General features: G+C 39.6%; 1 protein-coding gene and 1 non-coding gene across 2 annotated transcripts; both read right to left on the reverse strand.

Annotated features, from left to right (window-relative positions):
* Positions 1 to 4,159: 4,159 nt before the first annotated feature.
* LOC121306227 (cytochrome c oxidase subunit 7C, mitochondrial-like) lies at positions 4,160 to 6,290 on the reverse strand. The gene is made up of 3 exons (XM_041237969.1): positions 6,138 to 6,290; positions 4,874 to 5,022; positions 4,160 to 4,282 (listed from the first exon to the last, which is right to left on the reverse strand). The coding sequence occupies exons 1-2, from the start codon at positions 6,210 to 6,212 to the stop codon at positions 4,906 to 4,908; spliced, it is 192 nt and encodes a 63-aa protein (XP_041093903.1). The 5' UTR covers positions 6,213 to 6,290; the 3' UTR covers positions 4,160 to 4,282; positions 4,874 to 4,905.
* On the reverse strand, positions 5,419 to 5,482 carry LOC121307309. Its single transcript, XR_005948309.1, has one exon. It is a non-coding gene; the product is annotated as a small nucleolar RNA Z39 (small nucleolar RNA).
* Positions 6,291 to 26,173: the final 19,883 nt, after the last annotated feature.

The raw sequence follows: 26,173 nt of genomic DNA on the forward strand, positions 1-26,173 counted from the left end.
CTAATTTAATCTATTTCAAATTCTGAATCTGAGACAACAAAATGTGTAAAAGGTGTTGGGGCCTGAACACGTTTTCAATGCACTGTGTGTGTTCCCTCAACCATTACCAATCATTACCTGCCAACAAAAGATCTTCCTCTTAATCAAGTTTAATATGATACTCAGTGATAGCATGCCATTCCGCACTTTAAGCATATTATTTTCCACAGGGAAAGCAGTAAATTAACCTTAGTGATTCAACCAGGAAGCAACAGATTTTGAGTTTAAAAAAATACAGTATGTCGAATTTCAATGAATTGAAAATAACCTAACCTATGCTCTCAACATGCAGTAAGTAATACTAATTCAATTACAATTAATTCAGAAAGACACGACTCTGTATACAAAGTTACACTGTATTGGGCCTGGCACAGAGACTACTTACTACAATATGGGCAAGCATAACGATACTGAATGCCATAAAACCATTTCATCACAATTTGATACCAGTTACTTAAGTAAAATTGACACACTGTGACAGAAATGCAATAAATCTTGGTGGTAAAAAAGTCCTTTGAACGGGCTGGACTGACAATTCTTTCCCAGGATCAGGAACTCAGTCAGTCTGGAAGAAGGTGAGACTCTGTTGCAAGAACGTATTGACCCGGAAGGGAAACGACGTAGCAGCTGCAGATTGTAGAGACAGCTGCACTCCTTTACCAAAGGGTCATGCGTGACAGCATAGATGGGGATGGAGAATCGCAATCTACTTCTTCGCTTGTTTTTTTGTATAGAGAACCGGAAGGACCATGAGAAACCCAGCGAAAACTGTAAAAAGATATTTGTGAGTGTTTTGTTTGTGTGTAAACCAACAGGTGGCTAACACGTATTCCAAGCTGTCGCCTTGGGCCAGCACAAAGCCGTAACAGCACTACACGTCACACAGTAAATTGTTATCACCCACCAGGAGCACTGCTGCACGCACCCGGACTGGTGACCGTGTCCAACATTATTGTGCGGCGGATAAGGTGTATTTCTTGTTTGGGCTGCAATCCCTTGTCATTTCTACCTCCGTGCATTACACATTGGTGTGTATAGCCAGAGGTTATTATTTTGGTCTGGGACTGGGATTAAAAATAAAATACCCCTTTTCCAAACGCATTACAGTTTCTGTCTGTGATTATTCCTGCACTGCATCACCTCTGCACCTGTTCTCACTCAGCAGCCACTTTGCCACATACATACATACTATATGTAAAGACAGACATTTTGTAATATCCATTATTCTGATTCTCTCAATAAACTTTACGAAACAATGTCAAAATCAATCACAATTTGATTAGAAGTTTTCTAACTCAATGTACAACACTGAAGTGTGACTTACTGTACATTCAGGCAGGTTTCTCCACTACAACATATTCATTTCAAGGTTATAATAAAGCTATGCAGCATCAAGCATTTTTATAACAAACTCAACAGCTTTTACCAAACAGTTTTTCAAATCTGAATTGAAAGCTGGCACGTAACTGAGCAAGGGACTGGGTGGATGACAGCACTAGCCAAAACCTCAAATAAAAAACACGCATGTTTAAAAGTTGATACTCATTTTCTCAAAACAGCACCCATGATATATATGCCACTTGTATAACTGGCCCTTCAATGCTGTCACCCCATAAGACTGTTCAGTGTATCCTCTCTCCACATTCCTACTTCCTACGACTATCTGTCACACCCAACAAGTAAATGCCTAACAGCCAATGTGAATTGCAATCAACGTCTTTTAAAACCAGAGAAAATAAAACAGCGCTGCAATTCAATCATTATGTAATAACACAACTGGGAAAAGTATGTTAGCTTATTATTGTGCTTGTCCCAATTAAGATAAATTACTTCCCTGTTAGGTTTTCTGCTGAGATATAATTTTCATAATTATGGTCACCCCCAAAGGATGATTTCTTATTTTGAGAAGCTGCAGGAAGCATGGGGCCAGTGATGTGAACTTGTGCATGAAAAAGCAGTTCCATGCATAACGTCACACAGCTTGATTTGCTCACTCTGTCAGAGCACTTTACAAAAACACAAATTATATAAGAGTTTTTAATAAACACAAAACAAACAAATCAGAAAAATTATGCATAAATTATAAAGTAGTAAGTGTGTACAGAGTAATCTACTGGTGCATAATGCAGGACAAACAACATCTCTGATAAGCAAATGGAGAGGGAGGGGCTCCATTTAGCCCAGCTGCAAAAGGCATGCCATGTAAATGCATCCAAACATATACAGCAGTGTACTAATATGCTGAAAACAGTGACTGCATATCAAGCATCAAATATAAACCTCCCCCCCAGAAACCAAAAAAAAAAAAAAAACACACAGAGTTCACTGATCAAAAGAACAGCGGGGTTACATGCCCTGGAGTTGTTTATTTGACATCAACCCCATGCTAGAAATCTTCCAGATGGAACATCTCCTACAAAAAAGGGAGAAAGGGAGAACTTGAAGGACATGGGGAAGGCCACAAAAAAAGTCAGACAGAGAACCATTTCAACTAGCACCTTCACTTAATAAGAACATAAGAAAGTTTACAAACGAGAGGAGGCCATTTGGCCCATCTTGCTCGTTTGGTTGTTAGTAGCTTATTGATCCCAGAATCTCATCAAGCAGCTTCTTGAAGGATCCCAGGGTGTCAGCTTCAACAACATTACTGGGGAGTTGATTCCAGACCCTCACAATTCTCTGTGTAAAAAAGTGCCTCCTATTTTCTGTTCTGAATGCCCCTTTGTCTAATCTCCATTTGTGACCCCTGGTCCTTGTTTCTTTTTTCAGGCTGAAAAAGTCCCCTGGGTCGACAGTGTCAATACCTTTTAGAATTTTGAATGCTTGAATTAGGTCGCCACATAGTCTTCTTTATTCAAGACTGAACAGATTCAGTTCTTTTAGCCTGTCTGCATATGACATGCCTTTTAAGCCCAGAATAATTCTGGTCGCTCTTCTTTGCACTCTTTCTAGAGCAGCAATATCTCTTTTATAGCGAGGTGACCAGAACTGCACGCAATATTCAAGATGAGGTCTTACTAGTGCATTGTACAGTTTTAACATTACTTCCCTTGATTTAAATTCAACACTTTTCACAATGTATCCGAGCATCGTTAGCCTTTTTTATAGCTTCCCCACATTGTCTAGATGAAGACATTTCTGAGTCAACAAAAACTCCTAGGTCTTTTTCATAGATTCCTTCTCCAATTTCAGTATCTCCCATATGATATTTATAATGTACATTTTTATTTCCTGCGTGCAGTACCTTACACTTTTCTCTATTAAATGCCATTTGCCATGTGTCTGCCCAGTTCTGAATCTTGTCTAGATCATTTTGAATGACCTTTGCTGCTACAACAGTGTTTGCCACTCCTCCTACTTTTGTGTCGTCTGCAAATTTAACAAGTTTGCTTACTATACCAGAATCAATACAATACAATCTGGTACACACATGATGCAACTATAAAGCTATACCATAGCTGCTATCTGATAACAAATATAGTAATGCTATTTATGTTTTTAACCTATCAATTAAGAGTAGGGGCAAGCATTTTATTTTGCTTTTTTTTTTTGTCAAAACACCATTTGTTTTTTAAATATCTGTCCATCTGATGTAGTTTTTACAGCAAAGGTCACAACTAAGCATTTGTTTTGTGTCACGCATTTAGGGAGTTATTTTGGAAGTGGTCAGAGTGGAGTAAATCAGACAACTAATTATACATCCCCAAGCAGCTTAGAATTTTTTGGTAGGACAGAATGTGTTTAAAAGGATTTACAGCACAGAACCATTGCATTACATCATAGATTATACTTTTACACCTGGTTACACAGTGCGCAATCAGTGCGGACTATTTTATATAAGGCAAGTACAATTAGGTAGTCCAAGATTAGTGCCAATCAGGTTCTGTAAAAATTGTCTACATCTTGAATATTAAAGAAATAAAAATGTACCATACACTGCTGTGTGACACTTCCTCTACAATAGCCAGTGAATTGAAACCCTGTTTCATTAATTTAGAAACAGTTACCAAGAAACAACTCAGAGAAATCAAGTGATCAGACTTCAGACTATGGAAGTGGGTCACCTTCACCTTGATTCAGATATTATTCAATTGGAAATAAATAGTTCAGACTTCTTGTATTCATATGTAGTAAGTTTATTTACAAACACACAGCCAGCCAGCGTGACAAATTATTCCAACATTGATTTTTGCTCATGAAGTCAGTAATCTGCAGGATAAATACGCTCCAAGGTAAAGCTGACCTGTTAAGACAGAATAGGAAAAATTACTATCACCCGTCTAAATGGGGTCATCACAAAAACTAGAATGAGAATCAATATTTGATTTCTTTTTTAAAATTTACAATATTCTGCCCAAGGTAGGAACAAATGTAAAGATTGAATTTCTTCTATATATTTGACATACATGTAATTGTGAGGCATGTGGCTCTAAATTAAAATATACAAAATGCAGTCATCTATGACTAGATCTAGAATTGCCAAAGTAGTGATAAGTAGCTAATAACCCAGAACTACCATGCACTAGTCGGTGCATCATTCTGATAATCCCGGTATAAACACAGAACACCTGGATCTGGCAAATAAGTGTTTACTGTATCGCTGTTTAAAATCATACCAATATGTTCACATCACATGCACCAAATAACTTAATGTTTCCTAGGGGTGTCATAATTAAGGGTAAAAAAATATTACACTTGCATCAGGAGGGGAGTGTTGAAATATGTAGGTACAGGAGGTACATGCAGCCATCTGAACTTTAACAATCTTAGTTCAGTGGGAGGGAATTATGCCTGCTACACCTGGGGAGGCACATGGAAAATCAACAAAACTTGCCTGGTATATTATCCAATGAACATTAACACTCTTCACTTCTTCAGCAGCTGGTGTCTGACAACAATGAAGGGGAAAGCAAATCCGCTGCCAAAGAACACGACCATCATCCCCAACAGCCTCCACTTGTTCTCAATAGAGAAAGGAAGGTTCTGCAAGAATAAACTTAAGAAATCAACTTTATTTCCCCCCCCCAACAAATCTGATACACGCAAAACGTGAAATCGAAAAATTTACTCTAGCCACACGTTCACCCTTGAACATAAACCACACATGAAAGATTAACCCGGCACCTCATCTCCACTGCTGGCGCTACAGGCGTTGGCTGCCCATGACTTGCCACTAAAACCAAAAAGAGCATTTTAGTGCACAGCTTGTGCCGTCGCTGGGATTTTGAAGTAAAAACACATGTGCTGCCCACACAAGCAGGACAAGCAGGTTTCATCCAAACGGTAAATTAGCCCCCCTATGCGGTTCTTTTTAAGTAAATATGTAGCGGGGGAAACGTATTACAAGGGCGGAGCGACAACTAGTCAGACATTGTCAGGTACATCAGAAAGCGTTTACAGTTTCACTGGATAACTCATACATATAAGCTCACATCATATGTACCAGAACATGTCTTTCATTCTATTTAAGTGTCACCAGAACTAAAACATATTCATTCTCAGGTACAGTAAGTAGTTTGAATCAATTGAAACCTGCCCCTGGACTGCACTTTGCTATTTTGTATGACGCTCCAGTGCCAAGGAACTATCAGTGTGCTAGGTGCACTACAGTAGTTGAGCTAGGAAGATTGTGAAATGCTAGGCGTATGTATTTCAATGCTCTGTACTATTTTCTGGTAAAACATTCCTTTTGCTGATATATCTATATTATATATATATATATATATATATATATTATATATATATATATAAATAGCAGTTGCAACAAAACATAATAAGCTATTATTAACTGAACTGTAATCTGTATTAATAGTAATAATAATGCTGTTATTATAAATGCTACTGTACTGAATTATACGACCTCTCTCCTTCACTCTTCAGCAATAACTAACACAATTATAAATACAACCCAAACAACAACCATTAGTAAGTATTTTGCTAAGGCTCGTTCTCTTTCTTACAATTTATAAACATCATAACTGTAGATTGACCTCCAGCACCCGGCCTTTACACCAGGCCTGAAATCGCTTAACCGGAAATCTCTTTCATTTAAAATTAAAACTGCCATAACAAAGTTCAATTATCTCATTCAAGCATACCTTTCCTGGTCCCTCTCCATAATGAGACCTGCGAATAGCAGACGTGGTGAACCTGCGGACAGCTTGACCAAACATGACTATTTGATTTTGTATTTCAAGTTCTCTCACACACTTGCAATCTCTGCGCCGACCTTCCTTTTGAAAGAACAGAGAGGACTTATGGGATAGCTCAATAAATGAACTTCCTGGAACTGGTTAAATGGTTTCTGGGAAGTGTAGTCTTTTAAGATTATATATGCCACTGAGCTGGATTTCAACTTCTTGTATCTAAAATTCAGGTAAACATAACTGTTTCATTTTATTGTATGTATCTGGTGTGGTTATAAAGACACGTTATCTTAGTGAAGAAAGCATGCAGATACAGTATTTAATCTTGTTCCCTTAAACCCAGGATAGACAAGCGCGGTGCGCCACTGCAGGACACTTTCACGGTGCGGTAACGCTAGTCTGCACCCGGACATAGGTGTGCACTTCGCGCATGACAGTCACTAGTAGCTATGATGAGGACACTGAGGTCGTGTCCTCGGGTTGATTTTTTTGCGACATCAATGCTGATGCTTATGTAAAAATTCTGATAAAGTACAAAAGACTCCTTCATTTTCTCTGTTGGTTTGCCGTGTAACATAGATTTGGAGGTTGAATAGTAAATATCAAGCAGTCATGTGCAGCTGGAGCTTGACAATAATAGACTCATTTGAGTGAGCACCGAGATTCTATTGGTTTGTAAGGGGACTGACCTTGACTCTGAAATCAGGGAAGTGTTCTTTTAAACTGCTATACTATTGTATTGTATTTTCTGCCTTGTAGTCTGGGTGTTTTATCGCCCTTAATCACACTTAAACTATAAATTGATAGACTATTTAAATCGTGTGTTGACAAATTTAAATCTGTAAGGGCCAGACACACTCACTCTAACCTTTGGTGGGGGTTTATTTCTGTGTTTTTGAGTTTGCTGTGATGTGTAGGTATTGTGTATCTCGTTTGCTATTAACAATTAGTTGATTTGACTACTTTGTTGTGGTTTGTATATTGTTACTTATTATTTGATTGTATTGAGATTTAAGTTCACTGATAATTTATTGTTTACTGAGTTATTTTCTTACCCTGCTAATGTCTGCATATTTCTGCCCCTTCACTTACCTATTGCACAGAGAATTATTAACTCAGTTAGCCTATCCTATTGGTATGGTTCTAAGATTTCTAATTGCCCTGTTTTAATTAATTGTGCATTAATAAACCGTTTGCCCTGAGTTGCTGTTTCTGGTGTCTTTGTGACATGACTTCACACACTCACCTCCTTTATTCTAAAAAACATCAATAACTACCGGGCCCCCTGGTTAAACAAAGGTGGTGCCAGCGGCATGCTGTCGTATAATTCATCCAGTTGCTGTAAACAAGAAGGCTCATTACAATACAATATGTTGGTAACAGCAAGTAGCCTACTACTGAAGTGTTAGAAAATATATCCTTTCACAGCCAGTTATTTGGTAAAAATAGTGAACTACAGAAATAATAATAAAAAAGGCAAGAAGGATGCTTATCCGGGGTGATGTATAAAATACTGGCTTGCCTGTCCTTTTATGAAATATGGGCGGGATCAAACACTTCAGGGTGCTTGGACACCTTTGTAGACAGCAGTTTCATTCATGATTTTTCCTGGCAAGCACGTGTTGTCATTACTTGGATGTGATTGGTTAATTCGCCGACGGTGGCCAGAAAAAAGTCACTCTGGATTTGATTTGAGCAACACCGCTCAGCCTCACCGCAGGACTAGCGGTATCACCCCGCGCTGATCTGTCCAACACCATATGAAAGCAATGGCAGTGATACAAGTGGCAAAATGCCTCATATGCTGAGCCGCGTCTGTCTCCAGTGCTGCCAGATTGCCGGTTTTCCAGTCAAATTTGGCTTGTTTTTAAACATCTGTCTACAGGTAACCAGAGTCAGGCAGATTAGGTGAGTGATCGTGCTTCAAGTAACTAACATTAACTGTATTTAAGTAACATTATAAAGGTGGTGTTTTAATTTGGTGATCTTCTGTTTGTGATCAGTACCAGATGAGTGTGTTTAAATTGAATAGAAGTTGATTTGCAGTTTGATTGGTTTCCACACAGCTTTTATCCATCTAGTTAGTATAATAGACAAAAGAGCCTCTCTAGAAAAGGAGTCTAGCTGTTGTAGTACATTGGAGAAAATCCGAAAATAGTAGCGCTCTGGAAGATACCAACTATTAGACACGTCTGTACCCTCCCCCCACGCTCTTCCTCCCACTACCACTGTACCTATCTGTCTCACCTGCCCTGCTATGACTGTCTCTCATATTCCTGTTCTGTCCTTTCTCCATCGCTGCTCCTCTAACCTCATCCCCCTGCCTCCCCTCCTCTCACTCGCTGGTGCCCTCTGGAACTGTCACTCTTCTGCTAACAAAGCTAATTTCATCTCTGCCTTTGCCTCCCACCTCTCTCTTCATTTCCTTGCTCTCACTGAAACCTGGCTCTCTCCTGATAACACTAGCTCCTGCTGCCCTGTCCTCTCTCTATGTCCTATCCCATACTCTGCGTCTCACTGGATGGGGAGGTGGGACTGGTCTTCTTTCTCCCTTCTTACTCTTTTCTGTCCCCTCTGACCTCTCTTCACTGTCTGTTAACACCTTTTGAATTTCATTCTGTCCAACTAACCTCACCCTGTCAATGCCTGCTAATTGTACTGTACCGTCCCCCTGGACCTCTCACTCACTTTCTCAGTGAATTCAACTATCTCCTCTCCTCCCTCCCTTCTCTGTCTACCTAACTGTCCTATTAGGTGATATTAATATCCATCTCTCCAACCCCACCCACTCTGCTGGATTTCTCTCCTTCAATCCTTCAACTTCTCTCTCTTTTTCTCCATCCCCTTCTACCCACAAAGCTGTCAGTCAACTGGACCTCACCCTCTCTAGCGCCTGCTGCCCCTCCACCCTCTCTGTCACCCATATGGACATCTCTGATCACTATTTCATCACTTTTTCTCTGCCTCTCCCTACTCCACCTACCCCCACTGTCACCTCCCGCTGTAACTTCCGCTCTCTCTCCCCCTCTGTCCTTGCCTCCACCGCTCTCTCACCTCCCTCTTATCGACACTGTAGACTCTGCTACCTCCACCCTCTTCTCCTCCCTCCTGACCTGCTTGCCCCTTCTCTCCCCAACCCTGTGCTCCGCTCGGCAAGAACCAAACTGCGCTCTGCTGAAAAGAAATGGAAGAGAACAAAACTCCCTGCTGCCCTAGACCTCTACCACTCCCTCCTCTCCTCCTTCTCATCTACTCTCCTCTGCTAAACGCTCCTGTTTCCAATCTATTATCCAATCCTGCACTAACAACCCCCAGAAATCATTCTCTACCTTCTCCCTCCTCAACCCCCCCTCCTCCCTCTATCTCTTCTGACAATTTTGCCTCTTCTCTAAATCTTTGATATCCGCAAATTCTTTAACACCTCTACATCCTCGCGCTCCAACCCCTACACCCTCTGTCTCCCTTATTAACTCACTCTTCTTCTCCTCCTTCTCTCCCCTCTCACTCTGACCTCTCCTCCCTCCTCCAGGGCCATAAACCCACCACATGCTGTCTGGACACCCTCCCCACTCACCTGTTTCAAGCTGATGCTGCTCCTGCTTTACTCCCCTTCAACACCTCTCTCCTCTCTGGCCTTTGCCTTCAAACAAGCATCTATCACCCCCTCCTCAAAAAACCTACCCTCAACCCCATCTCCCTCCAGAACTACTGTCCTGTCTCCCTCTTACTCTTCCTCTCTAAAACCGTCAAGCGGACAGTACACTGCCAGCTCTCTGCTTTCCTGTCTAACCACTGATTGACCCTGTCCAATCTGGGTTCCGCTCTGCTCACTCCACTGAAACTGCTCTCCTGTCTACCACAAACTCGCTAAACTCTGCCTGTGCTGCCTCTCTCTCCTGTCCTAATTTTCCCTGATTCTCTGCTGCCTTTGACACTGTCAATCATTCTATTCTTCTGTCTTCTCTCGCTGACCTAGGAATCTCTGGCCTCATTCTCCTTCTATCTCTCCAACCGCACCTACCAGGTAACCTGGCACGGCTCAACTTCCACACCTCACCCTCTCTGGTGTTCTACTCCAGGAGATATTTATTGACCACATTGTGAATCAAGAGATGATCATTAATAAATAAATATTCCTGGGTAGGTCATTAGCAAAGAAAATCTGTTTCAGACATACACGTTTTGTGTGCATGTCAATACATAATTGCGTTTTATATTTATTTATTGATTTTTTTTTTCTTCCACAATGACTGCAATTTTAACAAGTAACTTATATTGTCAAAATTCAAATACTGTACCAGTGTAGCAGAAACAAACAGTAATTAAAGACAAGAGTCAAAATACAGCCACCTTTGTCATTCTGGCTGCATAATAAATATGCCAAATGAACTTGTTTGCAAATCAGCAAGGAATTAAAATGTAAGCACAGAATTATGGAGGAACTGATTCAGAAAAGTAGCCGCAAAATCCATGAAAAGATACATTTAAACCACATATGTAGTGCAAAGCATAATATTTGTTTTATTCCTCTATATATGTTTACTGGGATATGTCCAGTTGAAACTCATTGGAAATGTCCTATTGTCAGGCTGGTTTAGCTGGTTTCAGTTGCAAAACGGTAGTTTACAACAAGATAACACCCAAATGCATTGTAGTATCATAATATGTATTAGAGTTTCTGGTGTACTGTGTACCTACACTAAAAATACAGCTAGAGTCATTTTCTCATTTTCTCTGTCTTCTCTTTACCCAGTAAATCTAGTCAGATATTTAATCAAGGGAGTCGAGTATATTCGGTAAACATACCATCACAGCACATATGCTGTATTTTAAAACATAAAAAAGGGAGAAAAATAGCAACTGTATGTGCTTACTGTATCTAAACACGTGATAACTTATATTGTTATGTTGTCTGAGTTAACACCAACGCCGACACCAACATGAGGTAATACCTAAATGATGCGGTCCTCAAAGCTGGCACTGTTTTACTGTTTTATTAAACATTTGCTGTAATTCTGCTTGGCTTGCCTCCAGTCTCTTCTCTTATCTGCAGTGTGTTGGTTAAAGAAACATGGCTGGCCCTAACTTCAGTCCTATTAGTTTGCGGAGTGTCATTCTCACTTGCCCTTTCCAATATGCTGATGCAATACTTTTCTAGCAGTTTCATTGCATGCATTGCTTGCCAGCCAGCTCCAAAACCAATCTAAATGAAAATAAATGAGAGTACGTGCTTTTGATACCTTGCCATCGAAAATACCAGATAAAAATGTCTCCCTTTTAATGTTCTGGGTGCTAAAACACATTACATTGCAATTGCTTATAGATTAAAATAAACTAACCGTCCTCTTTGTTCCAAGTTGGGTAGGAGATTTATTAAAGTGACCCCAGCGGTTTAATCTCACACAGCACAGCAGTCTATTCAAAATATTACCATCTACATCCAGCTAACCAAGGCTTCACAATCAATTCTTTCTTCATTATTATTTTTTTGTTTGTTACTGCCCCCCCCCCCCCACTCTCTGTTGTTGTGCTGAGAAAGTTTATTTGGGATATACCAATATTTAAAATACAACGCAATTAATAAACTGCACTTCCTTTTGCTTAGGTCATATGAACTGCATGAGTTAATCCCGGGATCAGCCTTCGTGACATTTCTGTGTTGGCCGCATTCATGTTCCCATGTCCTGTTGAAGGAATACTTTATATCATATTTTCCTCATTTAATTTCTGACCTGTTTCATATCCTATAATGTTCAGTACAAGCCTATGTTGTTGTTTATGTTTAGATCATTATAACCCATCTATTCCAGACTCCTTCAAGTTGATGGTGGGGAAGTGAAATGGGGAATCCCATGAGTGTTGCACAGCATTCTGTACATGATTCTCCCCTTAACACACTACAACGCAGCGCTAATATGCCTTGAGGAGAGCATATGAAGCATGGATCCCATTAATACTGTTCATGGTGTGTGTTTCTATAACACATTCTTTGATACAATACTTTGACCTTCATTTTAAATACTGTGACCTTCAAAGTCTTCAAATTAAACTTAAAAAAGAAATACCATTAATAAAAAAATATATATATTTATAGATTCCAATCTCACATTCTGGCACATAGAATTAAGAATATGACAAGAGAGCCTAAAATAAAGTTATTGATGAGGGAATCCAACATCGGTTAAAGTCAAAGTAATGGAGGCAGTAGGAAAAAGCCAGATTGACTGCTTCTTAAAATAACTCGAGATGTTATAAGATGTTCTAATGTATTCTGCCTGCGGCACATTAGAGTCAGCTAAATGATCTTTTCCGGTTCTAACTTTTTCATGTTATTTAATACCTGTTACAATGGGGGATGGGGGCTTGTTCTGAAATGCATTATATGTGACAAGAAGCTCAAACCTTACAGCTAAAAATAGATAAAAGCTATTTCCAGTTTGATGTGAAATCTGTTATATAAATGTTGTATCTATTCTTCTGTTTTAATTCACTTTGCAATCTTTCTCTTGTGTCAGTCATCATATCCTTCTGACGTTTGTCAATAATACTGTACATGACAAACATCACACATATTCACATTGTTTTGTTGGTTTCCTACCATTATTGGCTCGTAAGTGTGGAATGGTACTGTATGCCATATTCTTTGTTCCTTAAATTCCGACTTTTGACCTTAGAACTCACCCTGTGCACAGCATGTAGTTTCCCAGTGCACCAGGCTGCTTGATAAATTGTTCTGCAGGCTTGGTTTTGCATTTCCATTCCTGACCAGGCCACTACATCTCAGAAGAGATACAACTGACTGCATCAACATGTTTTGTTTAAGTTGTTCTGCATTAAACGGCCGCTTTGAGACACTAGAAAACAAGTGTCAGGTGACTCGTAGGAGCGAGACACTGCTAATCAGCTAATGTGAGGGTTTGAATTAAATTTGCCCTCTGTTTTCATGTAGAACACTTACCAAGTCTTTTTATCTTCTGAAGTGACTGCTCTTTTATGCCTGTTTTTAGTAAATGGCTTTTTTTTGTGCTTATTTAATAGGTTTCTCATTAGAGTCACCTTCTGTTGGTACAGTATGGTGTAAATAAAGTTTCTATGACAAGAGTAAGGCATCAGAAAAATGTCTTTTGTATGGATCACCCTCCTATACTGCTATATTGTTATTATATATGTACTAAAGATCACTCTGAACAGTAATCTTTGTCAAACCCGACAGTTTACAATATCGGTGTATACTGAGCAACAATAAAATCCCAGCTTTGGTATTGTGAGATAGTGTGATTATCTCCAGTACATACGCCCCTGTTAGTTTACCAGCAAGTTCCACTATCTGTTATGCCAGGGATTTCATTAAAACTATTAAAGTGATTGTCGTTCATCAATTAATTCCATTAATTCTACCAGTTGTGCAATTTTATTCCTTATATAGATCTCAAGTGTGAAATATTAAAACAAACACACACAACATTGTACTAACGTATGAGCAAAATAGATAACATTTAACTATCTCATTAGCTACAGTCACTTTAAGAGCAAGTGTTGAGATGTAAAACGATACCACCTCATCCAGTGTGCAGTAGAGAGATTCATGTTTCAGGAGTGGCCCTATACCTGTTCCCCAGGGAGTGAATCTACAGTGGCTGGATTCAGGTTTCACCTGAGTCAAAGTGAACATACAGTCTACAAAAGTAATGATAATGGATTTGCAAATTGTTATGCTAATAAGAATGCTTTATAAAGACAAAGTAATCATCCTCTCTGATCAATAGCCCTTGAGAGATTTATTTTCACACGCACTGTTTATTTTACACACACTGTTTACAAAGCTCTGCAAATGTCTGTGATATTCTTTGAGCGCTGGATGTAGAAGCAGCTCTCTTCTTTGTTTGTGTCTGTGTTATCTCTGTGGTGCAGGGGCTATGTGTATTGCTCAGATACGCCCCTTTTTTTCGGCTCCTATCAGTCTCTCTCAGCCATTGAAAGGTTTTCTCAGCTTTTTCCGGAGAAAAAACAACAAGAGACCTGTGCTTGATGTATTTTTGATGATGTTGGACAGGAAAGGGAAAATTGTAATGTCGGACCTGGTCCGACAGAGGACCGCAAAGGGTTAATGTTCTTATTTGAATCCCTGTAATAGACACTGAGAAACTTGTTTCACTGATGGCACTTTCAAAGCTTTTTTCAAAATGATCTTTTTGTTGTTATGCGTGTGTTTTTTTTGTTTGTTTTTTAATCGCTCTTCCTGCAATGATTTAGAGGACAGATCTCAAACCCCAATGCACTAGAGCGGCCATTTTGAAAAGAGCTTGGAAACAGACTTTAAATTTATAAGTGTAGAAAGTTGTCAGGATGTTAACAATAAAAAAAAAAAAAGATAGGTTTGTTATTTATACAGTTATAGCAACACGTGGGGACGTGTAACGCTAGATTTTTTGAAACCCCGCTACTTACTCTTTAATCTTCATGGGGTAGATATAAGGGTAACAAATATAATGTCTTACATAAATTATTTGTTTCAAACTGGTTTGAGTGTATCATTTTTTTTTCTAATGTATTGGTGGTACCACAAGAACTGTTTTTTTTTTTTTTGCTTTGAGTAATTTATAAGCAAACTACACTTTGTCTGGAGGGATTTTTGGTAATTATTTGTATTGATTGGACTGGGGAATCTACATGACTGCAGGCGTGATTGCTGAAAATGCTTGTCTTGAATACATATTTGAAATCCTGTAATGAATGCTTGGCTGCATATTGCATTAAAGTAGAGACTCAATATGTTGCAAAGCGCTTATAGGGCAATGACCAAGGATTAAAAAAATCTCATTAGCTCTCATTTAATGATTGTGAACTTTCACACAGTCTTTGAGTTGAGGGGTTAGATAAAGGATCACTCTGGGTGTGCAGAGATTTTCAAACTCAGAGTTGTAAGGAGGGCAGAATTCCAGTGGCACACCCTAGTGGCTATTTTTGTTGCTGAGATAACTGATAAAAGGATCCATAAGCAAGTAATGAGACAGAAATACTGTAATAGGATATTAAACAGATTAGAAATGTAATATTCAGAAAAATGTATGATTTATAAAATAATTTTGTTAGCTACAACCAATTTAAAGGGACAGATATGTCAAACATGTCAGCACTTTTATTACAAAAAAATTCAAAGGGGAAAAAAAAACAAACCATTATTTCCGTGCAGTTACAGCTTCAGTTCAATAATGATTAAAGTCAGCAGTGTTTTATGTATTTAGTTATTCATTAGTTTACAATTTAATTACATTTTGAGATGTTCATGAGTTTTATATTTGTTTGATAAACATAATTTATTAATTTGAAAGAGCTATAATGGAATATACCTAAATATCTTTGACACTGGCTGTGGCAGTGCAATTGCCTTGCACAGTGGTAAATTAGTGCTGGTGTGGTTTATATGTGGGAATGGGCTTATTTTGTGTCGTTTTGGGACTTGATTAGTTTGATTGTATTATTGTTTACAGACTGGCACTCGATTGAGACTTGCTGCCTGCTATGCTTGGTTGAGGGAAGGGCAGCAAGTGATTGGCTGTGCTGGTCCTCAATCAGCACGTGGGCGGGTCTCGACCGAGTGTCCGTCAGTTTAAAAACATCCGCGGGAGATTGCTCGGGGCTGCTGCAAGGCCTGCCGTTTTCACGGCACCTTTTGAGTTATAGTTTGGGGTATTGTGTTTTATTTTGCACTTTTTGTACAGTTTGCTGTATTTGTCCTCTGTGCATTACCATCGCTGGTAACGTCACATGACCGCCTTTATTTTACTTTCGTTTTCTGTTTTTGTTAATAAATCCTGCGCGCCTGTGCCAGCGTTTCAGCACCACCTATGTCTCTCTGTATGCTTGAACAGTGGCTACCCACACGTGTGACCCGAGGAAGACCCTGTCACATATGGTGTCAGCGTGGGATTCGGCTGCATCCTGCCGAAGCAAGGCTAGATGGCTACAGAGAGACAGGAGGAGCAAACCCCTGAAATTTTTTGGGGGGGACAAGGGCAGACCGCAGGTAACCCTGAGGGGCTGCTGAAGGAGAGGGATGGAGCCGCTGTCCTTAAAGGCACGGCAAAGGAGCCGAGACATCCCGCCCGAACGCCGGAGAGGCCAAGGAGGGTCCGTTCCCGAGAGCTGCAGAAGGAGGAGTTCCGGTCTTGGAAGCTGGCGAGGGAGGAGGAGAGACTGCCTGCCCGGACGCCAGTGGGAGGAACTGCCTGCCGAGCGTCAGCGAAGGAGGACCAGTCGTTTGTGGGGGATCGTCTCAGAAGGAGGCGGGTCAATCCTCCGGAGAGGATCCCCGTGAAGGGACACTGGGTTTAGGGGGTAAGCGGGGTTGAATGGGTACCCCCTTATAGAAGCCCTGGGGGTTAATAATTGTTGGTGTGTTAATTGTTGCATGTTAGTAGATTATTGTATAAATGATGGTGATGGGAAATAATAATAGTGATGGTAATGATAAATTATCGAGATAATAATGGTGATAAATTATATTGATGATACTGTGGTGATAACATTGGAGCCAGTTAGCTGTCTGGTGGTTGGTTGAGGCTGGCTGGGCTCGAATGTTCCCTCCCACCCACCCATATGTAGTGTGTTAATAAAAATAAATAAATAAATGAACCTAAATAAGTGAATGGTGTTGTCGGATGAACCCTTAGGGCTCATCCTAAGGAGGGAGGTATGTGGCAGTGCGATTGCCCTGCACAGTGGTAAATTAGTGTTGGTGTGGTTTATATGTGGGAATGGGCTTATTTTGTGTCGTTTTGGGACTTGATTAGTTTGATTGTATTATTGTTTACAGACGGGCGCTTATTGAGACTTGCTGCCTGCTATGCTTGGTTGAGGGAAGGGCAGCAAGTGATTGGCTGTGCTGGTCCTCAATCAGCACGTGGGCGGGTCTCGACCGAGTGTCCGTCAGTTTAAAAACATCCGCGGGAGAACGGGCTGCTGCAAGGCCTGCCGTTTTCACGGCACCTTTTGAGTTATAGTTTGGGGTATTGTGTTTTATTTTGCACTTTTTGTACAGTTTGCTGTATTTGTCCTCTGTGCGTTACCATCGCTGGTAACGTCACAATGACCGGTATAGTTGGGGGGGTAATGAATTTTATATAAAATTATATTAAATACTTAATTAAATATTATGTGGGTATATGGGGGGTAATTTAGGGGGGGTAATAAATAATTTAATTAAAATACAACACAAATATTGGAGTACATTATTTAATGGTAAAATATAATTCAAATACCCCCAAAAAATTTATATATTTATATATATATATTAAAAATTTTGCGGGGGGTAAATAAATAATAATTATTCAATTTTGCTTTGTCTTTATTTTACTTTCGGTTTATGTTTTTGTTAATAAATCCTGCGCGCCTGTGCCGGGGTTTCAACACCACCTATGTCTCTCTGTATGTTTGAACAGCGGCTACCCACACATGTGACCCGAGGAAGACCCTGTCACACTGGCACATAGAGATAACGCCTGTTTCGCATTTATGATCAGTGACTTCCATATTACACAAGCTTTGTGTGTGTTTAGCAATGCATGTTTTTTAAATAAATGCTAAAAACTTTTTCAATTTCTTTTTTGTTGTTTTTTTAACACAGCGCCACTCCATGTATATTTATTTTTTGTGGGGGTAATCTGAATACATAATCTTAATCCTCATCTCCTTTCAATCCAATTAAAAGGCATTTGGGAATCGAAATGTGTATGAAATGGTTTCAGATGAGCCAGCGGTATAATCTGGATTGGGCTGTAGCTGCTGCCTCTTAGTATTGCTGTTATCCTTGCAGCACCTGAATCTCAAACCCACAGCAGGTTTGTGAGGGCCTCTCCAGAGGGAACATGCATGAATTACCACAACTGCAACATCCACAATCACCTTCTTAACCTTCAACTGACAGCTTCCCTTGTTTCCTGTCTGACAGCCTTAGTCAGCCTGACAGAGAGTTATGGGAAATGAATGACTGACAGATCAGTCAGTGAAATTGGATGGTGGGAGGGTATTAAATGGAAACATTCCTCCAATGTTACAGCACTGACTTAAAGGTAAACTTTACAATACTTTCTCAATTAGCCACTGTCACAGGCAGGTGCTGTGCCTTTGAATCTTCACCAGCTGTTTGTATAGAAAGTTTTTTTTTTAAGTGATTCTATTTCATGCCGTTTCCTCTGTTTTGCCATCTTTCTCCTGCCGTTTGACACTGTAACTGACATCATTCTTATTGCTGTTATTATTTTTGTATCGGTCTAATCTAATTAATGGCTTGGATGTGTCTTTTTAGTTCCTTAACTTGTGATGTTTTCCATTTTCCTTTGCTCTGTCTGTTTCTGGTGCAGTTGCTTTCCAGGCTACAAAGTATTGTAATGTCTGAGGTGTTTTTTTGGGGGGTTTTTTGGGTTTTTTTTAACGGACCAAAGCTGACGTGAAAAATAAAATTTGATGGAAAATGAGTGTCTTAGAAAATATTCACTTGATGCTTGACTACAAAAATCAATAGATCAAAAGAAAATCTAATACTCCTGTACAATCCTATAAACTCTTGAAATGAACTTGAATTGCCCGTCATTATTTTAAAGTGTTACCGAGCAAGCTGACAAAAAAACAAAGAAACCAACCAAACAAATAAACAAACAAACAAACATCTGTGTTGCTGCAAGTACGCCACATCATCATTTTCTACTTTAGGCAATGATTGTACACATCATTACAATCCTAGATTTTATGAGTATTGGATTTTATACAGTTGAGTACAGATTTACTCATGCACACATCCAGCATCTCAGTAATCCAACTGAGGAAGCAACAGCTGAATGACTATCTTATTACTTACTTTCAAACTCAGCAAATTCTTGATTGTAAAAATGTTCCTGTAACATAATGTAGTGAGAACAAATTGGATTGTTAAAAAAAAAGTGTTGTTTATATAATTGATTTATTAAGTTTGATTGGTAACGTTGGAGACTGTTGGCCTTAATGTTTGTGGATGGGGTCATGACTGGATGGGCTGGGTTTAGTTTTTTATTATTTGTGTTCTGTCTGATTCATTGTAAAGCTTTTTGAACGGTCCCATTATTTTATTGTGAAGTGGAGAAAGCCGTTATGTACTGTAAGCGTAAATGTTATTCCACTAGCGGGCAATGTCTGGTGAAAGGGGTAGGTTTAAGAAGGTATGATTTGGGCTTGGTGTCCCACTCAGTTCCAACAGAGCCCGTCTTTTGAGAGGTGGAGCCCGGGTTTCAGCTTCCTAGGCAGAAGGATGGGTCAGAGGGGGAACATCAATGCAGAGATGGCGGAGCAAACCACATATACAACAAACACAGAGGCAAACTCTGGTGTTAAAATAGGAAGACTGGTCAGTGGAACAGTGAGTCATTAGTTCATCAATGTTATAATATTATTGGAGTACATAGTATTCACAGAACAGTGATAGCAGGATTAGTCAGCTTTACACAGTGAAAGTACTCTTGTTAATTACTGCGCACTAAACTTCAAAATAATTCAACCTTTTTGAAAGAATGTGTTCCAGTATTACAATTAAAAGTATGATTTCACAAACACTTTTGGAGAATAATGTAAAATGTACACAATCTAGTTTTTCTGTCAGGGCTGATTGGAGACTGAGCAGGCTTAATAGTCAGTGTTGGTATTACGATCTGCTGCGGTTTAGGTCAATAAAATAGACCCCATGAAGTTAATTCATTTTTTTTGCTTGACTGTCTCCCCTAGTGACCTCAAATAAAACTCTCCAACCTAGCACAATGAAAAAAAAACACATTCCTGTGAGTCATAAAGTATTGGTTATTTCAGAAAGCCTTCAGAGTGCAGAACAATAGAACAATACCTATTTCAGTGATGGACAGCAAAGCTTTTCAACTCGAACATAAAGGGCAACTTCATAAATACCATAGTAAAGGTTTTAAAAAGAAAATATGACAGTATGTTTTGTCACAGCAGCATTTCCCACTGCCACTTGCTGTGATGTTGTTGGGTCATGTAGACAAGGACTGGGGCACTTCTTGTGGTTTTGTGTCCCCAGATGGAAGGGCTATACCCTATAGCCTTACCACAATGTATTTCCTTGACAAATGGGGAAGAAATAATTTTGGGAAAACAATAATTTAGCGCTTTATTGAGTTAACAAGCCATCATAGCATATAGCTAGACTTTCAACAAAACCAAAATTTTGCAATGGATGAATGAAGGCTTTGTGGTATGGTGAGTCATGCTTTAATATTCTGCCTTTATGAGGTGCCCTAACAGATGAATACACAGATGAACCTGCACTGAAATGTAATCTCAGGTATTATAGTCATAAATAATTCATGCTTTTGTTTAAACTATTCTTTAACATGTTCTCCTATTCATAAAGCATGTTTATATTTGCATACATCTAAGAAGTTAACCAAAAATGCAATATAATTTGTTGAACAAAGGCATGGATTATACAGTATGCCTTGAACTATTGCAGCAACATAGTGCCCAGCAGGTGACGGTAGTTCCTCCGCATACTCAGAAAAGATATTTTAAATAATGACCTCCCTAGAACCTGTGAGTAAACAATAATACAAGTGCTACAGAGATCAGGCCCTATGAGTGTGTTGAGTTTCACGAAGAACTGTCTTCATTTAATATGCTGTTGTGACAGAGAAAGAATGATTAGTGGTGTATGATCTCCCTTCCGTCCTGTGAGGGCACTGTGTAAAGGGAACAGAGTGCACTGGACTGGATGGACTGACAATTCATTGCCAGGGTTCTGCAAGAGTCAGCCATATAGAAAGGGGGAGGAGCTACAGTACATTAAATCATTGACCTGGAATGGAAACGATGTGGCATCCGTGGATTGGAGGAGCTGTTGTATTCATTAACCAAGGGGTTATGGAGTGCAGGATATTCATGAATATGTTTCTTATCCTTGCATCTTATTTGCACAGTGCTTTGTTTAAACTTGCTGCTTATGGTTTTGCATGTCTTGCTTGATCGTAGAACAGTCCTTATATTTTTGGTGTAGGGCTTGCCATGCTGCTTGTGTGTAACCGTGTTCGCTTCCTTTAAGATGTAACTTGTATTTGAGTTTGTTTCTGCTCCCTTCAAGTGCAACCAATGAGGTGTGTCATTACAACATAATTTCCTTCAGTCTTTATAGCTGGGGTTTATTTGATTCAGTAGAGTCTTCTTGATGTGCGAGCCCTGGAAAATTATGACCCGTACAGCCATCAATCTGTTAAGGCTATAAATTGAATCTATTCTGTCAGGTTTGGTATAAAAGAATATTTGGCAGCTAGTAAGTACACCAGAAGATATTTTGCTTAACTTAACCGTTATTGTGCATGAAAAAGGGTACAAAGTTTCACATTCAGTCAAAACAAGACATAATGTTCCAGTTAAAGATGGAGATGCTGTCTATTAATTGAAAGTTCTAGCAGGTGGTCAATTGTGTATCTGAAAAAAAATGATAACTGCCCCATCTCTCTTATGTTACTGCTAAACAAGAGATACAGTGGCTCTCAAAAGTATTCACTCCCCTTGGACTTTTTCACATTTTATTGTGTTACATCATGGAATCAAAGTGGATTTAATTAGGAGTTTTTGCCACTGATCAACACAAAAAAAGTCCATAATGTCAAAGTGAAAAATAAAATCTACAAATTGTTCTAAATTAATTACAAATACAAAACAGAAAATAGTTGATTACATAAGTATACACCCCCTTGAGTCAATATTTGGTAGAGGCACCTTCGGCAGCAATTACAGCCATGAGTCTATGTGGATAAGTCTCTACCAGCTTTGCACATCTGGAAACTACAATTCTTGCCCATTCTGCTTTGTAAAATTGCTCAAGCTTTCGTCAAATTGAATGGGGACCTTTGGTGAACAGCAATTTTCAACTCTTTCCATATATTCTCAATGGGATTGAGTTCCAGGCTTTGACTGGGCCACTCCTGGACTTTGACCTTTTTGTTTATAAGCCACTCCAGTGTGGCTTTGGCTGTATGTTTGGGGTCATTGTCCTGCTGGAAGATGAATCTTCTCCCAAGTCCCAGTTCTCTTGCAGACTTCAAAAGGTTTTCCTCCAGGATTTCTCTGTACTTTGCTGCATCCATTTTGCCCCCTATCTTCATAAGCTTTCCAAGCCCTGATGCAGAGAAGTATCCCCATAGCATGATGCTGCCACCACCATGGTTCATGGTAGGGATGGTGTTCTCAGGATGATGTGCGGTGTTAGGCTTGCGCCAAACATAACGCTTAGCATTGAGGCCAAAAAGCTCTATTTTGGTCTCATCAGACCATAGAATCTTCTTCCACTTGGTCTAAGAGTCTCCCACATGCCTTCTGGAAAACTGTAGCTGAGATTTGATGCAAGTTTTTTTTTCAAGAATGGCTTTCTCCCATAAAGGCCAGTTTTGTGAACCACCCGGGCTATTGTTGCCGTTGCACAGTGTCTCCCAGCTCAGCTGTGGAAGACTGTAACTCCTTTAGAGTTGCCATAGGTCTCTTGGTGGCATCCCTGACTAGTGCCCTTTATGCCTGGATACTCAGTTTTTGAGGACAGCCTGTTCTAGACATATTCACAGTTGTGCCATATTCTCTCCTTTTATTAATAATGGACTTTACTGCTCTCTGGGGGACATTAAACGCCTTGGAAATATTCTTATATCCTACCCCTGATTGGTGCTTTTGAACAACCTTCTTCCGGATTTGCTATGAATGTTCCTTTGTCTTCATGATGTAGTTTTTGTTAGGAAATGTACTAACCAACTGTGGGACCTCCCAGAGACAGCTGTATTTAACCTGAACTCATGTGAAACACCTTAATTACACACAGGTGGACTCCATTCAACTAATTATGTGTCTTCTAAAGACAATTGGTTGCAACAGAGCTTATTTAGGTGTGTTATGGCAAAGGGGGTGAATACTTATGCAATCAATTATTTTTTGTTTTATATTTGGAATTAATTTAGAACAATTTGTAGATTATATTTTTCACTTTGATGTTATGGACTTTTTTTGTGTTGATCAGTGGCAAAAACTCCTAATTAAATCCATTTTGATTCCATGTTGTAACACAATAAAATGTGGAAAAGTCCAAGGGGGTTGAACACTTTTGAGAGCCACTGTATGAGTAAACATTCTGCACAACAATCCAAACTGCTTCATCTCCCTGGTTTTAATCAAAGAACTGACTTGTTTTGTACTTCTTATTATCATTCTCTTCACCAAATGAAGGTGCATCAAAACAGGTTAGCTGAGGTGTTTTCTTAATATATAAGCACAGAAAACTGCCTGGTTTAATATACAGTGTGTTTCAAGTCTGAACACTCAAGTCTCAAGTTTATTCTATTATGATTGGAACCAAATTCGGTGCAATAATCCCAGTGATGGAAAGTGGCAGCTATAAAGTTATGAAACTTCTGTTACAGTGAAAATAATAGAAGTTCCTGATTTCTGTGTCATGTATGCTATAGAATGAAACTATGGAACTAAACTATATTGGGTCTTGTGAAATACATACTGGTATATTTAAAGGGTTTTAATCTAAAACTTATAGGAAAAAAAGTTCTGTTTATATGTTGGCATAATAACAGTTTCCGACACTGTGGACATATTTTTTTTATCAGTTGTTGTTTGCATTTTAGTTACCTGTAAACACACATGTGCTCATAGTTCTGTGTGGCTGTAAGTAAACTACTGCCTGTAGAGGGCAGTGGTGATTTGAGTCGACACATCCCTGTTCTTCTTGCACTTAACCAATGGTGAAAAATGCCTTCACCTTAGAGCCTTCGCACTAGACAACCTAGCAAAGCTTACAAAAATAATTTTCATTTTTCTAGCACTCTCCAGTGATTCTGTGTGACATTGAAAGCCAAAAATCATGTAACCTTCCTTCAAACCTGTAGAACCAACCATGTATAACATCAAGCAACAGCACATAATATATTAACACAAGTCTTCTCCTAACACAAGCTGTCAGGTCCACTGTCAAGGTTTCTTACAAAAACTTCAAGAACACTCCCTAAAAAACATTTTTACTGAAGCAGTACCTGGACTCAAAGATGCACACCACGACCCATGTCCTGCTCCAGCAGCGTCAAGATGATGAATCCCAGCTCCAGTAGTTTCATTTAAGACAGGTTACCAGACTTTACTGCACTTCAATGCAGAAAGGGTCAAAAGTGCACAACAGAGCGTGTCTCTCTTTTTCAAACTCCTTTGCGTAATGTATTATCTGAAACAAAAACACATTGGAAATGTCAAAAAATGCCAAGTTATCAAAAGTGCCCAGCCATTTAAAGTGGAGATATCAAAAGCACAAGCCAAGTTTCAAGAAACCATTAGGGCAGCCTTGCCCAGCACAAAGCAAATAGGCACAATGGTAAGACCGATGGGGGCCAAGGTTGCCCCAGTGGTTTCTGAGATTAGTAGACAGACAGAACAGACATGACTCTCACTATTTGGAGGACCTTGAGAAGCTTCTTCGGCGGTTTGGGAGCAAGATACCCACGAGAGCAAGAGGTTCCAGTATGGTTGGAACTGAAGAACATATAATACATGGGGAGTCCCTTTACTGCTCGGAGGAACACGTTCTAGTGGCCTGTGGAGTCGCGGCTACCCATAGAGACGGAAAGGTTGCTGACCTGGAATAAGAAAGATTTAGACAGGGCCAGCACCAGGTGGAGACCTCATGGTTGAGGTCGAGCCGGCATCCGGTGCCGAGTCACGTGCCCCGAAGGAACCTGTGAATAGAAGACAGTTTAGAGGCCAGAGCTAAGACATATAGCTGGCTAGAGGAAAACGATTAGGATAGAGGGCCCACGTAGGGGCAAAGAGCACATAAGTTACGAAAGTACAGTGTGTGGCCGGGGGTTTCCTCTGGCTCCTGAGAGAACCTCTGCCTTGTTGATGTATGGGCAGCACTGCCGAACCTGAGGCAGGGAGAGTTAGCTCACTGCCCCCCAGTGGGAGCCCTGTGCATTGCTTGTGGTATAGAAGAAGAGGAGGAGGAGGAGGAAGAAAACAAATGCAAGACATATACCGGAATTAGAATTGTGAATATATAGGTGAACATAGATTGACAGATAAGATAGCCAAAGAGAAGCTCCTGCTCTGCCCACCTGGGACTGACGAATCGGCGGGGCGCAGCTCTGGAGCCAGGCTTTAAGACGAAGCTCGAGAGTGGGGGCAGAACTCCGCTGCCCAAGCTACGCGCATTGCTTTCGTCTGGACTATGGGAGGACTGGATTGAGACAGATGGGAAATGGAGATCATAGTGAGAGTGGAGCTCTCTCCAACACCCCCTGAATTTTTGCCTTAAGGCTGTACATATGCACATTAAAGTTATGTATGCAAAAGTATGTATATTCAGTGAAAGTGTCATTCATATCAACTCAATTTTTTCACATAAAAAATGTGTTTGTTACACATAAATACAATACTTTAATAAATTAATTTAGTATAGCAGTAAAGTTGCAGTTTTAACAATGAACAGGATTTCCAATTGTATTGAAAGCTTTTATGTGATTTTGCAAACTCTCATAATAAGCTTGTTATCATAAGAAACTAATTTAGTTTATTGTAAAGTTTTCATGTTTATGAAGTAGTATTCAGGGAGACTGTGTTGAATTTTCAAAATGTTTGTTTTATTTGAAACTAGAGAATTCCTGTCAGGGGCTGGAATTCAGGGCAACAAAATAATAACCCTGCGTTTTAGTCTTGGCACTTTCACTGCCTATTCACACCCACAGTTTCTCATTCAAGTTCAGTGCTGAACTCTAGTCCCCAGGCTCATGCACTCCCTTATAAAAACAATTACTTTTGTTTTGTGTTCGAGAATGAAACAATTAATTAACTTTTCTATGTAACTAAAACAATAGATAAAAAACTAGTAGATAAGTCGCACACAGGAGGCAGTAACTAGCATTCCCTACACTGTATACAAACAGTTTCATTAACTACCTTTCGTAACT

Source organism: Polyodon spathula, chromosome 2 (assembly GCF_017654505.1).
Source record: "Polyodon spathula isolate WHYD16114869_AA chromosome 2, ASM1765450v1, whole genome shotgun sequence".
Lineage (NCBI taxonomy): Eukaryota > Metazoa > Chordata > Actinopteri > Acipenseriformes > Polyodontidae > Polyodon > Polyodon spathula.

Coding starts and splice junctions, on each gene's coding strand:
- LOC121306227 (XM_041237969.1), bottom strand. CDS start 6,212: ATGTTTGGTCAAGCTGTCCGCAGGTTCACCACGTCTGCTATTCGCAGG. Junction 5,023..6,137: donor ATGGAGAGGGACCAGGAAAG/GTATGCTTGAAT, acceptor TTATTCTTGCAG/AACCTTCCTTTCTCTATTGA.